The sequence below is a fragment of the Dendrobates tinctorius genome, unplaced genomic scaffold (assembly GCF_039654945.1).
Source record: "Dendrobates tinctorius isolate UK_male_01 unplaced genomic scaffold, ASM3965494v1 ptg000126l, whole genome shotgun sequence".
Classification (NCBI taxonomy): Eukaryota; Metazoa; Chordata; class Amphibia; order Anura; family Dendrobatidae; genus Dendrobates; species Dendrobates tinctorius.
Window position 1 is genome coordinate 21613747 of NW_027361794.1, and position 14710 is coordinate 21628456.

Below are 14710 nucleotides of genomic sequence, written 5' to 3' on the forward strand. Positions count from 1 at the left end.
TGAGCCTTTCGTACCAGTTGCAGGATATAGTCTCTGTCCCTCCAGTTAAGAAATTTGGCCAGCAGGGGTCTAGGGGGGGGCTCCAGGGGGATTCGGTTTCCCAGGTACCCGGTGCGCCCTCTCCACCACGTAAGCAGCAGAAAAGGTGGCGTCTGGAAACAGTACGGATCCATCTTTCCACAAAATCACTCGAGTTATTTCCTTCAGCCCTTTCCGGCAATCCAACAATGCGGATATTATTTTGCTTCAGTCTGTTCTCAAGGTCGTCATGCTTTTGTACGCACAACTCCATTTTTTTGTTCCAATACTCTAATACGCTCAGGCAAAGGTGCTGTTTGGTCCTCAAGACTCGAGATTCTATCCTCCGCCTGTCGGATTTTGTCCCCCAAATTTGACATATAATTATGGAGAAGTCCCAGATCTGTCTTAACCTCCTCAATTTTCCCTGTCAGGGAGGCTGTACTGCCCTAGATGGCACTCATCAGTTGTGCAGATACTTGTTTCAGGGTGGGTTCTGTATCCATACTCCATTTCTTGTGACACTGATACCTCACCCTGAGCTGATCCATTTGCAGATCTCTGCATGGTCGTTGAATTATTGCCCCTAGCATATGACTTAAGCTTATCAGCAGCTGATGCCGTCTCGAAGATGTGTATATATTATAAGGAGAAATCTCGTATATGGTCAGGAGATAATGGTGGTGGCTCGGACTTTAATAGAAGAGAAAACAAGAAGACCTACAAAGTCATTTCTCTATTGAATTCAATTATGAAAAATATGTGCAACAGGCATAGTTTCCAGAAGGGGCACTAAGTGGCAGGAGAACGCTGCATATAATTAAACAATGAATCCAATGGCCTTAGCCAGCATCAGGGTACATGTCCAAGCCAAAAGGGAAAGGAGAGGGGGAAAACAGTTGAATATACTTCAGCCTGCGGTGTTTCAGTGGCACAGTCTCAGATGAGATCCAATATGATTACCGTCGCTGAGCTCTTTTCCCGCCACCAGCGGTCCAGGTCTCCAGAGGGGCAGAGGGGGTCTGGATCCAGCTTCAGGCCACTATCGCCTTCCAGCCCTTCACCAGCTCCAGTTCCCCAGGCAGTGATCCCCACGCACCGCAGTATTCTCCTCTGCTTCCCTTCTTCTCCCTCTCCCCCTAGAAGCAGCGCTGCTCCCAAGACAGTCTCTCCCCCACCAATGGCACCTTTTCACCTTCCTGTTCTTTAGCTATGCCACGCTCCTGGTCTCCTTCTTCGTCCGGCCCGCAACTTTAGACCGTGGCTCCGCCGGAAGTGTAGGCCGCAGCACCGCGCTCTTCAGAAATCACCAGCCGCCTCAGATTCGATCATCACAGTACCTCGGGCAGGGACCGGGGATGGTAAGCGCCTGGTATTCCTGTCATGGAGTCACCGCAGGAGGCGGAGGACGAGCAGGGGCAGGCGTGACTGTAAGGGTAGTGCGGCTCCAGCAGGCCTCAGGCCCACGTGTAGGCCCCAGTCTCCATTCGCCTCCAAATATGCCCTGATGGGTCAGGGGAGCGCTGATACTCGGGAATATAGTCTCCAGGTGCACAACTGGGTCCGGATGTTATTTAGATGAGGCTCCAAAAGCCAGATAATGGCCAGATTATAAACAGGGTCCCAGGAGCTCCAAGAGTCTGGTTTCTTTTTATTTGATATTTTGGAGGCAGAATGAACAAACAGTTGAACACCATGCACTACTGGTTCATCCAACAAAGTTTTCAATTAGATTGTGAACTGTCATTGTCTTGGTAAATAATTAAAGTTTTATACATAGCTTGCTATTTTTATGGACAGCTTAAGTAGAAATGTTCAAAAATATAAAACTCAAGGATATTTTATTAAAAAATTACAATTGTTTTTTATCTTAGCAGATGACTGTACCAGGAGATCAGAGGGACAGCTGACATCTTCAGTTTTTAAACCTGATGATCTTGAGATCCTACAAGATACAAATGAAGTGAATGCTATTACTCCAGATATACCTTCATCCATTCACAGCGAAGATCTGTCATTTGATCCTATGAAACAGGTCCCATCTTCTGATTCAATACCGACTACTAAAGAAAATCCAAGTCACGAAAGAGGCATTAAAAAACAAACTGCTCCTAAAGCAAAGAAGTCATTTTCATGTTCAGAATGTGGGAAATATTTTACATGGAAATCAGATCTTGTTCGTCACCAGAGAACTCACACAGGGGAGAAGCCTTTTTCCTGTTCAGAATGTGGGAAATGTTTTAAATGGAAATCAGATCTTGTTAGTCACCAGAGAACTCACACAGGGGAGAAGCCTTTTTCCTGTTTAGAATGTGGGAAACATTTTGTACAGAAGTCACATTTTGTTACACACCAGAGAATTCACACAGGGGAGAAGCCTTTTTCATGTTCAGAATGTGGGAAATGTTTTAACCAGAAATGGAGTCTTCTTACACACCAAATAACTCACACTGGGGAGAAGCCTTTTTCCTGTTCAGAATGTGGGAAATGTTTTAACACAAAAGCGCATCTTGATAGACATCAGAGCAGTCACACGGGGGAGAAGCCTTTTTCCTGTTCAAAATGTGGGAAATGTTTTAACCGAAAAGAGCTTCTTGTTAGTCACCAGAGAACTCACAAAGATGAAAAGCCTTTTTCATGTTCAGAATGTGGGAAATGTTTTAAACAGAAATCAGATTTGGTTAAGCACCAGAGAATCCACACAGGGGAGAAGCCTTTTTCCTGTTTAGAATGTGGGAAATGTTTTAACAATCAATCAAATTTTGTTAAGCACCAGAGAACTCACACAGGGGAGAAGCCTTTTTCCTGTTCAGAATGTGGGAAATGTTTTAACCAGAAAACGGTTCTTTTTAGACATCAGAGCAGTCACACAGAGGAGAAGCCTTTTTCATTTTCTTAATGTGGGAATTATTTTACTTGGAATTCAACTGTAAATAAACATCAGAGGTGTCACAAAGGGGAGAAGCCTTTTTTTATGTTCATAATGTTGGAATCGTTTTAACCAAAATTGGATCTTCTTAAAAGGATTGTCTCTCGTCATTCACATTTGCTGACAAAAGGATAAAATTAAAACTAAAAAGTGGTCTCTTAATTTTTGCCAGCGCTATATATATAAAGTTATCCCTCAGTTAGAAGAATCACTGATTAGAGGACAACACTAAACTTTATTAATTCCAAATGTAAAACTATACCCATAATTCACCCTCTGAAGGTGACTAATAGAAAAAACATATGCCCCACATCTCAGTATATAGGGTGAGGTGACGTATACACACTCACTCTCCAAGCCTTTCATTTCTCCTGGTTTTGTCATCCTCACCAAAAGGTGACTCATCAGGAGACTTTATTTAATATTGACCTATATTCAAGTGAGACTAGAGGAAAAAACCCCTAAAATCATGTATCGTGTTATCCAAAACAGTCAAAAAACTAGCCACATATTGGCAGATCCCAGACTTCAAACTATATACTTCGTAAGTTTATAAGCCACTCCAGTGGCGGTCAGTCAGGAATAGAAAGTATGTGAAAACCCGTATAATTATTGTGTTTTTCCTCCTATAGGGACTGCCCTAGTTTGGTATAATAACAGCTGTCAATTAGTAGTGTCGAAAAATTGTCCTAGAGTAAACTCAGTTTTCAGACGGCCCAATATATACCACTCAGGGAAAACTTACCTGCTCCAAAGATCATTAGCAGCTTCTAACTAATGGCCATGCTGCGGTCTGTCAGGGAATGAGTGCAATATCGTTATAAAGACTAGGGATATGTGCAGCCATAATGTCTGGGAGATCTGTGCCATTATTTAGTATGATTATGGAAATGATCTCTGGAAGTTAAATGTTCCCTGAGCGGTATATACTGTATTTTCACATATTTTCTATTCCTGACACTGGAGTGGCTTATAATGAAAGTATGTAGTGTGAAGTCAGGGATCTGCCAATATGTGGCCAGTTTTCTGACTGTTTTTGGATAACACGATACATGATTTTAGGGGTTTTTTCCTCTAGTCTCACTTGAATGTAGGTCAATATTAAATAAAGTCTCCTGATGAGTCGCCTTTGGTGAGGACAACGAAACCCGTAGGAATGAGAGGCTTGGAGAGTGAGTGTGTATACATCACCTCACCCTATATACTGAGATGTGGGGTATATGTTTTTTCCTTTAGTCACCTTCTGACTAACCTTCAGGGGTGAATTATGGGCATAGTTTTACATTTGGAATTAATAAAGTTTAGTCTTATCCTCGTTTCAGTGAATCTTCTAATTGAGGGATAATTTTATACATACAGCTCTGGCAAAAATTAAGAGACCACTTTAAAATGTTCAATGTGTCTGATTTTTCTCTTTATAGGTAAATTTTTGAGTAAAATTTAAATTGTTTTTATTCTATAAACTTCTGACAACATGTCTCCGAATTTCCAATCAATAAATTTTGTATTTTTATTCTGAAAATGAGAAATGGTCAAAATTAGAAAAAAAATGCAGTGCTTGCAGACCTCAAATAATGCAAAGAAAACAAGTTCATAATCATTTAGAAACAACAATACTAATGTTTTAACTCAGGAAGAGTTCAGAAATCAATATTTTGTGGAATAGCCAGGATTGTTAATCACAGCATTCATGCGTCTTGGCATGCTTTCCACCAGTCTTTCACACTGCTCCTGGCGCAAAAATTTAAGCAGTTCTTTGATGGCTTGTGACTATCCATCATCCTCTTGCTTATATTCCAGAGGTTTCCAATGGGGTTCAGGTCTGGAGAATGGGCTGCACATGACAGGGATTTGATGTGGTGGTCTCTTCATTTTTGCCAGAGCTGTAATTATTTTTGTTAGTGAACTCATTCCTCATGTTTGGCCTTACTAAAATAAAAACACTCATACTCCGCTGGCGTGCCGGCTCCACTTCAGTGGTGTTGAGACTCACTGTCCTGGGGCTTATGTTAGTGTGTCACATCACACGAGCCCTGCGCCCAATCAGCAGCAGCTTCACTGTTCCTTCGGATGTATTAGGGTGTGTGCACACGCCGCGGATTCTGCTGCGGTTCCACAGCGGATTTGGCCGCTGTGGGTCCGCAGCAGTTTTTGCTGTGGTGTACAGTACCATTATTCCCTATGGGAATAAAAAAACGCAGTGCAGATGGTGCGGATTTTTCAGCGGTTTTGAAACCGCAGAAAGAATTGACATGTCCATTCTTTCTGCGGATTCCTATCTCCACCATTGTGAAGATGGTGAAACCGCAGGGCCAAACCGCAGGATAATCCGCAGGTCTTTTGACCTGCAGATTTACCTGCGGATTTTACAAAATCCGCGTGGCCAAATCCGCATCCCATTCCGCAGCGTGTGCACGTAGCCTTAAACATGATCAGGAAGTCAGGGCTGCGGCTGCTCTCTGACTTCCTGATGATTCTCGATTTCTCCGAAAATTGGGACAGTGACACCAGCGCTGATTGAACAGGGCTCACATGAGGTAAAAGCCTCAAAAGAGACCCAAGTGCCAACACTGCTGAAACGGTGCCGGCATGGGAGGTTTGTATAAGTGTTTTTATTTTAACAGGACCAAACTTGAGGAATGAGAAGGGGTTGTTTAACCTTTTAAGGACCAAGGCATTTTGTAGGTTAAGGACCATGCCTTAATTTTGAAATCGGACCACTGTCACTTTATGTGGTTATAATTCTGGAACGCTACAACGGATTCAGCTGATTCTGACACTGTTTTTTCATGACATATTGTACTTCATGGTAGTCGTAAAATTTCTTCAATATGACTTGCGTTTATTTATGAAAAAAAATGGAAATATGGCGAAAATGTTTAAAATTTAGCAATTTTCAAACTTTTAATTTTTATGCCCTTAAATCAGAGAGATATGTCACAAAAATAGTTAATAAATAACATTTCCCACATGTCTACTTTACATCAGCACAATTTTGGAAACAAAATTTTTTTTGTTAGGAATTTATAAGGTTTAAAAATGACCAGCGATTTCTGATTTCTCCAGCAAAATTTACAAAACTATTTTTTTTAGGGACCACCTCACATTTGAAGTCACTTTGAGGGGACTATATGACAGAAAATACCCAAAAGTGACACCATTCTAAAAACTGCACCCCTCAAGGTGTTCAAAACCACATTCAAGAAGTTTATAAACCCTTTAGATACTTCTCAAGAATCGAAGCCATGAGGAGTTAAAAAATGAACATTTAACTTTTTTTCCCCAAAATTTTTCTTCGGACACAATTTTTTTTATTTTGTCAAGGGTATCAGGAGAAAATGAACCACTATTTGTTGTGCAATTTCTCATGAGTACACTGATACCCCATTTGTGGAGGAAAACCAATCTTTAGGCGCACGGCAGTGCTCAGAAGGGAGGGAGCATCATCTGAGATTTTGAATGTCAAATTTGCTGGAATCGAGAGCGGACGCCTTGTCGCATTAGGAGAGCCCCTGATGTACCTAAACAGTGGAAACCCCCCATAAGTGACCCCTTTTTTGGAAACTAGACCCCCCAAGGAACTTGTGTAAATGTGTGATGAGCACTATGATCTTTTTCCCAAGAGTAACAGTACCCCAAAAGTTATTGTGCAATTTGTCCTGAGTATGCTGATACCCCATATGTGATATGTAGGGGTAAACCACTATTTGGGCGCATGGCAGAGCTCGGAAGGGAAGCAGCGCCATTTGACTTTTTTGGTTGGAATTGAGATCGGACGCCATGTCGCATTTGGAGAGCCCCTGATGTGCCAAAACAGTGGAAACCCCCCATAAGTGACCCCACTTTGGAAACTAGACTCCCCAAAGAACTTATCTAGATGTGTGGTGAGCACTTTGAACCCCCAAGTGCTTCATAGAAGTTTATAACGTAGAACCGTGAAAATAAAAAAAAATATTTTTTTCCCCACAAAAATGATCTTTAATGAGCTATAATTTTTCCATATTTCGTCCGACATGTGCAGGCTTGATTTTTGCGGGACGGGCTGATGTTTTTATTGGTACCATTTTCGGGCACATAACATTTCTTGATCGCTTTCTATTCCAATTTTTGTGAACACAGAATGAACAAAAACCAGCAATTCAGGAATTTTTTTTTCTCCATTCCACGTGTGGTAAAATTAGTTTGGCAGCTTTATTCTTTCGGTCACTACGATTACAGCGATACCTCATTTATATCTTTTTTTATGTTTTGGCGTTTTAAACGCAATAAAAACTAGAAAAATTATTTTTGCATCACGTTATTCTGAGAGCTATAACTTTTTTATTTTTCCGCTGATGGAGTTGGATGGCATCTTGTTTTTTGCGGGACAAGATGTCGTTTTCAGCGGTACCATATTTATTATATCCGTCTTTTTGATCGCGCGTTATTGCACTTTTTCCAAGCGGTATGATGATACCGCTTGGAAAAAGTATAATTTGCTACTTTTTTGTTTTTTTTTATGGCTTTCACTGAAGGGGTTAACTAGGGCGACACTGTTATAGATGGGATTTTTACGGACGCAGCGATACAAAACGTGTATTTTTTTAATTTTATGTTACATAAAAATGTGTATTTTTTAGGGAATCTTTTAAAATTATTTTTTATTTTATTTTTTTTTCATTTTTTAAAAAAATGGTTTTTTTTACCTACTCCCTTTGTGGGACTTTCACTTTCATTTCAGGTGTAATACATTGCAATGCTCCAGCATTGCAATGTATTATACTCTATGGAGAAAGCTGCTGAGACCATGCTGTCAGCATGGTCTCAGCAGCTTTCCGTGGCTGAATGAAACGGAGGTTGTCATGACAACCACTGGGTCATCATGGCACAGGTCGGGCCCCGTGATTACAACCTGAGGCAGAGGGAGCCCCCTACCCTCTGCCTCCCCCCTGAACGCTGTGATCATGCTCGATCGCAGCACTCGGGGGGGTTAACAGCCAGGGGCGGTGGGGGGTGCCACTCCTGGCTGTCAGTGCAGAAGCTCAACCACTGCAGTGCTGAGCTGCACTGATCGAGCAGGAGATGCTGAAATTTCAGCATCTCCTGCCTGATCGCTGCTGTGTTTGGTCAGTCAGACTGACTAGCCAATCACAGCGCTTGGGGTGCAGGGACTGACTGCAAGGGTCCCTGCACCCCTTGCTGTACCTCTCAGCTGTCTATGACAGCTGTTCGCATTGAACTACCACTGCGTGTTTACATGCAGTGGTAGTTTAAAGGCATTACGGGGATAATTTCATGGTGCGGGAAGTTACATCCTGCCATGATGGGCTATCCCCGTCAATGGACGTTAAGGTGTTAAGTAGTGGACCACTCTTTTAAACATCAAAAATTCCACACAGAAAGAAGTCATTATCATACCTTGAGTGTGAGAAATTAATTACAGGAAAATCATATTTTTTTGACAGTCAAAACTAACTCAGATGGGGATAAACTACAACCCCTGGCAAAAATTCTGGAATCACCGGCCTTGGAGAATGTTCATTCAGTTGTTTAATTTTGTAGAAAAAAAGCAGATCACAGACATGGCACAAAACTAAAGTCATTTCAAATGGCAACTTTCTGGCTTTAAGAAACACTAAAAGAAATCAAGATCAAAAAATGTGGTAGTCAGTAATGGTTAGTTCTTTAGAACATGCAGAGGGAAAAAATTATGGAATCACTCAATTCTGTGGGAAAAAATTATGCAATCATGAAAAACAAACAAACAAAAAAACACTCCAACACATCACTAGTATTTTGTTGCATCACCTCTGGCTTTTATAACAGCTTGCAGTCTCTGAGGCATGGACTTAATGAGGGTCAAACAGCACTCTTCATCAATCTGGCTCCAACTTTCTCTGATTGCTGTTGCCAGATCAGCTTTGCATGTTGGAGCCTTGTCATGGACCATTTTCTTCAACTTCCACCAAAGATTTTTAATTGGATTGAGATCCAGACTATTTGCAGGCCATGACAGTGACCTTATGTGTCTTTGTTCAAGGAATGTTTGCACAGTTTTTGCTCTATGGCAGGATGCATTATCATCTTGAAAAATGATTTCATCATCCCCAAACATCCTTTCAATTGATGGGATAAAAAAGTGTCCAAAATATCAACATAAACTTGTGCATTTATTGAAGATGCACAAGTGCCTTTACCTGATATGCAGCCCCATATCATCAATGACTGTGGAAATTTGCATGTTCTCTTGAGGCAGACATCTTTATAAATCTCATTGGAATGGCACCAAACAAAAGTTCCAGCATCATCCCCTTGCCCAATGCAGATTCGCAATTCATCACTGAATATGACTTTCATCCAGTCATCCAAAGTCCACGATTGCTTTTCCTTAGCCCATTTTAACCTTGTTTTTTTTTCTGTTTAGGTGTTAATGATGGCTGTCTTTTAGCTTTTCTGTATATAAATCCCATTTCCTTTAGGCGGTTTCGTACAGTTCAGTCACAGACGTTGACTCCAGTTTCTTCCCATTCGTTACTCATTTGTTTTGTTGTACATTTCCTGTTTTGTAGACATATTGTTTTAAGTTTCCGGACTGATGTCTTCCTTGGTCTACCAGTATGTTTGCCTTTGACAACCTTCCCATGTTGTTTGTATTTGGTCCAGATTTTACACACAGCTGACTGTGACCAACCAACATCTTTTGCAACATTGCGTGATGATTTATCTTCTTTTAAGAGTTTAATAATTATTTTTAAAAAAAATATTTTCACAATTTAAATTTTTTTTTACTTTTTGCTAACTTTTTTACTTTGTCCCACTATGGGACAATCATTTTTTGCAGGCTGATAGCTTCTATAGCATGCAGATGAAGCAGCATCTGCATGCCATAGAAGCTGTCAGCGCTGCACTGACACAGAGACTTGCCGATCATGCACTGCGCATGATCAGCATGATCAGCAAGTTTCCTAGCTTTGTTGACCCAGATATCATGATGACATTGGGTCACCATGGCAGCGATCAGGTCACCATTGCAAGGATCGGTACCCCACGTTATGCCATGGGGTCTCTGATCCAAAGGAAGAGGGGCAGAATTTCAGGAGTTAATGTGCCAGGAGTGGTCTGTGACCGCTCCTGGTGGATCACCCCCAGGGCAGGTGTTGGGCTCACTCGGTACTGGGCCAGCGTCTTAAAGGGGAAGTGTTGTGGTGGTGGTGACCCGGTCCGTGGCCCTGGTTGTCCATGTAAAATAGGTGGAATGAAGCTGAATAAAGTTTATATGTAGATAATTCGTGACGCCACCTGTGGTACTCGGCAAGGAAGGTGTTCAGCTGATGCTGCGGTGCAGATCCTCTGGGACAGGTGGTATAAGGCAGCAAAGATGGAATAGCTCTCCACAGGTAGAGCTGTATTCCCAGGGCAGTAGTAGCAGATGTTGAGGTAGATGGTGTAGTGTTAGGCACAGAGATGTGCTGAGTAGGTTGGTGCAGGAATAAGGCAATGACACAGCTGAGTGCAGTTCCAATGCTTTTACTCACGTTTCTAGCACAGACAGGTGCCCGCCTCAGTGCCGCGGTCTCCAGATCAGGGGTTCAGCCAACTCCCAGGCAGATGGAATTAACGCTTCCAGCACTCCCTTTTGTGTGCCTGTTCTCAACGTCTCCTTTCTAGCGCTAATCTGAAGTACTTGTTCTGAATTACACTCAAGTTCCTCCTTCTTGTTACTTATAACTCCACTCGCATGACAGGCAGCTTTAGCCTGCTTCGGGGACTCCATGCAATCATGTCCTGGCTTACACACGGTGCTGCTGTGTCTTCGAGTCTTAGGTGGGAATAAAGTGGTCACAACTTCTATTTGTCAGGAACACCGCACTGCACTTGTTCACTGAGCCAGTGTGCGTGTCCTGAGTACAAAGACTGTGCACAAAGATACCTGCGGAGCGGGGTCTCAGTGGTGACGATGCATGCTCCAAGCTAACAGGACCTGAAGCATGTGACTGCTAGGGGCGTGACCTCAGCTCCACAGAGCCAGGAGCTGCAGGGAAACTCCTAGAAAGGTAACTACAGGGCAATGTTACCAAGGGGTATAGACACAGTCATAAACCAGATCAAGCCGGGTCAAAGCACAAGATAGCAATACAGTGCCAAAGGGTTAGACAGAATGTATAGTCAGGAAGTAGCAATAGATCAGAAAACCAGAATGGGCAATAGACGGTACAATAGGGACAAACTGTAACGATAGCCAAGCCATGAGGTCAGAACCAGAAAAGACAATAGTACCAAGACAAGAGACGGAGTACAGAGTGAGGGAACAGACCGGACCATACATGGGAAGCAAACAAGCAACGTAGAATACACGCACACCAGGGGTCAGACACACCAGAACAACAGTATAGCTGACAGAGAACCCTGGTAAAGAGTGAGTATAAATACCCCTCCCAGATCCAGAAAGAGGCTACTAACACTTAACCCTGTGAGTGCAGGGCAAGAACCCTGTTCAAACCATGACAGTACCCCCCTCTTAACCGGGGGCCACTGGACCCCCAGGCTTGTCTGGGTACCTGGTGTGGAAAGCCCGCACCAGACGATCGGCATGCACCAAACTGGCCAGAACCCATGACCGATCCTCCAGAGAGTACCCCTCCCAATGTATCAGATACTGGAGTCTCCGGCGCACCCACCGGGAGTCGACAATGCGCCCTACTTCATACTCCAGCTGCCCCTCTACCAGCACTGGCAGAGCATTTGATGAGGGATCCTCTCTCACCGTCCCCACAGGTTTTAACAGGGACCTGTGGAAGACATCAGAAATTTTAAAGGAGGTGGGCAGCTGCAGTCGGTAGGCTACTGGGTTAACAACCTCCACAACTTATAGATGGTATCTTAAGCTTGATATTGCGGGTGGATAGCCACACCTCCCCTACTGCAAATGCTGGACCTGACCTGCTCCTGTCAGCAAACCGCTTATAGTTTTCCTGGGCCTTGGAAATATTCCTCTGAACCTCCCTACAAAGAATTCTAAGACGTTGTGTCGCACTCTCAGCTCCAGGACAACCTGAATCCATGCCGGAAAACTCTCCAAAATGTGGGTTAAACCCATAGTTGATCTGAAAGGGAGACTTCCCAGCAGATTGACTCACACAACCGTTGAATGCTAACTCTGCCATGGGCAATACCTCACACCAGTCCTCCTGCCTGGAAGAGGCCAAGCATCTCAGAATCTGCTCCAACGATTGGTTCGTGCGCTCAGTCTGTCCATTAGACTCTGGGTGGTAGGCAGAGGAGAAGGACAACGAAATCCCCAGCTTTTTGCAAAAAGCCCTCCAGAACCTGGCTACAAACTGTACCCCTCTGTCAGACACCACATTCATAGGCACTCCATGCAACCAAATTATATGCTGCATAAATAAGCGGGCCAGGGTTTCAACAGATGGTAACGCGGGGAGAGGTACAAAGTGGGCTTGTTTTGAAAACCTATCCACCACCACCCATATCACCGAGTTGCCCCTGGAAGGAGGAAGATTTGTGATAAAATCCAAGGACAAATGTGTCCATGGTCTATCCGGAATTGGCAAAGGCACCAACTCCCTGGCCGGCCAGCCGGACCTGAGAACTTTTAGAATGAGCGCACACCCCACATGCAGTCACAAACTTTTTAATATCTGTTACCATAGAGGACCACCAGAAACCCCTCACAATTGCCCCCTGGGTAGCTGCAATCCCAGGGTGAGCACTCAACATAGAATCGTGAAATTCCTGCATAAGTCCGAGACGGAAACGTTCCGGTACAAACAATTTACCCGGAGGTTTACCACCCGGAGCCCAAGCCTGGGCCTCCAAAATCTCTCACTGTAACTCAGATGAGATTTTGGCCACCACTACTCCTGGCTGAAGAATGGAGGGGGGGTTCTGGAGGGGACGCCGAATCAAAGCTTCGGGATAAGGCATCAGCCTTGATGTTTTTAGATCCCGGGCGGAATGTGATGGTAAACAAATCGAGAAAAAAAAGCACCCACCGAGCCTGTCTGGGGGTCAATCTCTTGGCGGACTCGATATAGGCCAAATTTTTGTGATCAGTGATGACTGTAATGGGATGAATAGCCCCCTCCAGGAAATGCCTCCATTCTTCAAAAGCCAACTTTACCACCAACAACTCTCTATTGCCGACATCGTAATTTCTCTCGGCGAGGAAAATTTTTTAGAGAAGGTGCAAGGCCTCAGATTAGTAAGGGTAGGAGGGCCCTGAGACAAAACTGCCCCCACCCCTACTTCCGAGGCATCAACCTCCACGATAAAAGGTCTTGACGGGTCGGGTTGTACCAATACAGGGGCTGAAGAAAAGCACTTTTTTAATTTCATGAAATAATTTTTTGCAGCTACAGACCAATTTTTTACATCAGCTCCCTTGAGAGTGAGGTCCGTTAGAGGCTTTACCACCTGTGAGAAGCCCTTAATAAATTTCTTATAAAAGTTAGCAAAGCCTAAAAATCGTTGCAACCCTTTCAAGTCATGAGGCTGGACCCAATCTGTAACAGCCTTGACCTTCTTAGGATCCATGTGGAACCCCTCCCCTGACACAATCAACCCCAGAAAGGATACTTCTTGCATGAAAAATGAGCATTTTTCCAACTTGGCATACAAATGATTCTCCCTCAGTCTCAGGAGAACCATCCGCAAATGGTGCAAGTGAGATTGACTGTCCACCAAGTACACCAGAATGTCATCCAAATAGATGACTACAAAACGACCAATTAAATCAGAGAAAATTACATTAATAAAATTCTGAAAAACAGCAGGAGTGTTGGTGAGACCAAAGGGCATAACCAAGTTTTCGAACAGCCCTTCAGTCGTCAGGAATGTTGTTTTCCATTTGTCCCCTTCCCGGATTCTTATAAGGTTGTATGCCCCACGTAAATCCAGTTTAGAGAACTACTTGGCCCCGGTGAGTTGGTTACATAGATCAGGAATTAAGGGGAGAGGGTATGTATTTTTCACAGTAATTTTGTTTAATTCCCGAAAGTCAAGGCATGGCCGCAAACCACCATCTTTTTTCTTAACAAAAAAGAAGCCCGCCGCCACAGGAGAAACAGAAGGCCTAATATGCCCTTTTCAGAGACTCTCGGTAATGTACTCCTTCATGGCTAGACATTCGGGCCCGGACAAATTGAACAGGCGAGCCTTGGGTAACTTGGCTCCAGGGACTAGATTAAAGGCATAATCAAGGGGTCTATGTGGTGGTAGCGCCTCAGCCTCACCTTCAGAAAATACGTCTTCAAAATCTTTCAGGTACTCCGGAATACCATCCAGATCGACAGACGACACTGACACAGATTTTACTGGGGTGGCAAGAGTTGTCAAGTTACAACATAGACCGTTAGCCATACAACCCCACTGAATGATCTCCCCCGTGACCCAGTCAATACTAGGATTGTGACATTGAAGCCAAGGCATACCCAGTACCAGTCTCACCGGCAGATTATTTAGAACAAAACACCTTAATTTTTCCACATGAGTGGAACCCACTTTCAGCGAAAAGTTATCAGTCATGAAACAATTTCCCTCCTGGGAGATAGGAGAAGAATCAATTGCCACAATTTTAACAGGATCTTTTAACCTGACTGTCCCTATCTTATGAAAAGTCACACCTTTGGCATCGATCAGATTAATAGAAGAACCACAGTCAACAAAGGCGGTAGTCACAACCGGACCGCCTGTAAGTTCTAGTTCCACCGGAAGCAGAATTTTAGTAAGTGAGGAAAAGGGTACCTGGGAGTCTGGGAAACCTCC

At 43.5% G+C, this 14710-nt stretch overlaps 3 protein-coding genes across 4 annotated transcripts in view; all 3 read left to right on the top strand.

Annotated features, from left to right (window-relative positions):
- LOC141047092 (uncharacterized) overlaps nucleotides 1-2974 on the top strand; it is a 38422-nt gene extending 35448 nt beyond the window's left edge. The window contains exon 6 of the mRNA XM_073542056.1: nucleotides 1896-2974. Within this exon, the coding sequence (XP_073398157.1) occupies nucleotides 1896-2917 (1022 nt within the window). The 3' untranslated portion in view covers nucleotides 2918-2974. The remainder of the gene's footprint in view (nucleotides 1-1895) is intronic.
- The window catches only part of LOC141047089 (uncharacterized), a 559273-nt gene that overhangs the window by 158189 nt on the left and 386374 nt on the right, over nucleotides 1-14710 (top strand). The gene's annotated exons all lie outside the window — the stretch shown is intronic.
- The window catches only part of LOC141047093 (uncharacterized), a 300636-nt gene that overhangs the window by 157239 nt on the left and 128687 nt on the right, over nucleotides 1-14710 (top strand). The window lies entirely within an intron of this gene.